Source organism: Myotis davidii, unplaced genomic scaffold, assembly GCF_000327345.1.
Source record: "Myotis davidii unplaced genomic scaffold, ASM32734v1 scaffold845, whole genome shotgun sequence".
In the NCBI taxonomy this organism is placed as follows: Eukaryota; Metazoa; Chordata; class Mammalia; order Chiroptera; family Vespertilionidae; genus Myotis; species Myotis davidii.
The window spans coordinates 1,202,121-1,203,556 of record NW_006296223.1 but is presented as its reverse complement, the minus strand read 5'-3'; the positions used below and the strand labels follow the sequence as shown (position 1 = coordinate 1,203,556).

Genomic DNA, 1,436 nt, shown 5'->3' with positions numbered 1-1,436 from the left:
TTTTCGATTCTGGTCAAGGGCACATGCCTGGGTTGCGGGCTTGATCTCCAGTAGGGGACGTGCAGGAGGCAGCCAATCAATGATTCTCTCATCATTGATATTTATCTCTCCATCTTCCTTCCTCTCTGAAATCAATAAAAATATATTGGGAAAAAAAAAGAAAAAGAATGCACTGACTCCAGGAGTTTTTGCTGAGGGACTTGACTGGCCCCTGGATCTGCGACTGGAGCTCGGTAACCAGCAGCGAGAGGAGCGGGCTGTCCTCGGAGGGAACACCCCCCAACGGGCACCAGCCGCGCAGCAGATGAGGGACGGAGGGCCGAGTCCGCACTAACAACAGGCCCTGACATGGTGCAACGTGAGGCCCGCAGCTGCTCAGAAGCGGCCCTGAGGCGAGGAAGGAGGGATGAACCCGTGAAGGGGCGTCGATGTCTCACCAGGTGGGACGGAAAGGCAACCAGGACAGGGCACAACCTAAACTGCAGGCGCGGCGCAGCGGGGAGCACAGGCGGCAAGGCCTCAGGCGCCGGGGGGATCTGGTGTGGAAGCCGCGGGCAGCAGTCACAGCCCAGCCAGGGGGAGCCGAGCAGACAGGATCCAGGTCAGGACACAGAGGAGCCGACGGACAAGCTCCACAAGTAAATTTAAAAAATCTACGTGAACCTTACGTCCTCAGCAGAGAAGGTGAGCTTTTGTGTGTCCTTAGAACATCTGCTAAAACAGTCCCTTTGGGCCACAGATCTGTAAAAGCCGGGGCCCCTGGCCTGGCCTTCATCAGAACCAACGCAACTCGGCGTAAAAAGAGGCGACCACGGGCTCCAAGCCCCTTGGAAGTCGAGGAAAACATGTCTCCGTGAGCCTCGATAGAGAAGAAAATGGGGAGTCACCAGGACCAGGGGGTGCAGGAGCCGTGCGGAGCAGAGCTGCACCCAGGCCCTGCCTCCCTGTACAGACGAGGAGAGGACTGGGTCCCCCCACGGGGCTAGTGAGGGGCAGGGCGGCCGCAGAGCCGAAGTGAACGAAGCAGAAAAGCAGCAGGAGGAAACAGCGAGTCCAAAGCTGGTTCCCACAGACCAGAGGCCGGCACAGCCCGGACTCCGACGGGCCACACAGGCCGGCCCTGCAGCCGGAGCCCGGTGGGAGCTGGTTCGGGGTGAGCGCTGCGCCCGCCCGGCTGTGCCCCCAGCACTGAGGGCCGCAGGCCCTGTGCTCGCGGAGCTGAGCCCCTCCTCCTCACATCGGGGCCACACACTCACCCGCACGCCGTGGAAGACGAGGGGGAAGCCTTTCTTGGGGAGCTTCTCCCAGCCCAGCAAGGAGGTCACCACCTTGGGGTCGGCACAGACCTCGAGCTCCTTGTGATAGAAGAGCCGGGAGGGCAGGGCCAGCAGGGCCGCGTGCGACCTGTAGTTCTTCACCAGCTTGGTCACCTGCGG

At 61.4% G+C, this 1,436-nt stretch overlaps 1 protein-coding gene across 1 annotated transcript in view; it reads right to left on the bottom strand.

Annotated features, from left to right (window-relative positions):
• The window catches only part of MOV10L1 (Mov10 RISC complex RNA helicase like 1), a 33,922-nt gene that overhangs the window by 4,917 nt on the left and 27,569 nt on the right, over positions 1 to 1,436 (bottom strand). The window contains exon 24 of the mRNA XM_015568713.1: positions 1,257 to 1,430. Coding sequence (XP_015424199.1) covers positions 1,257 to 1,430 — 174 coding nt within the window. The remainder of the gene's footprint in view (positions 1 to 1,256; positions 1,431 to 1,436) is intronic.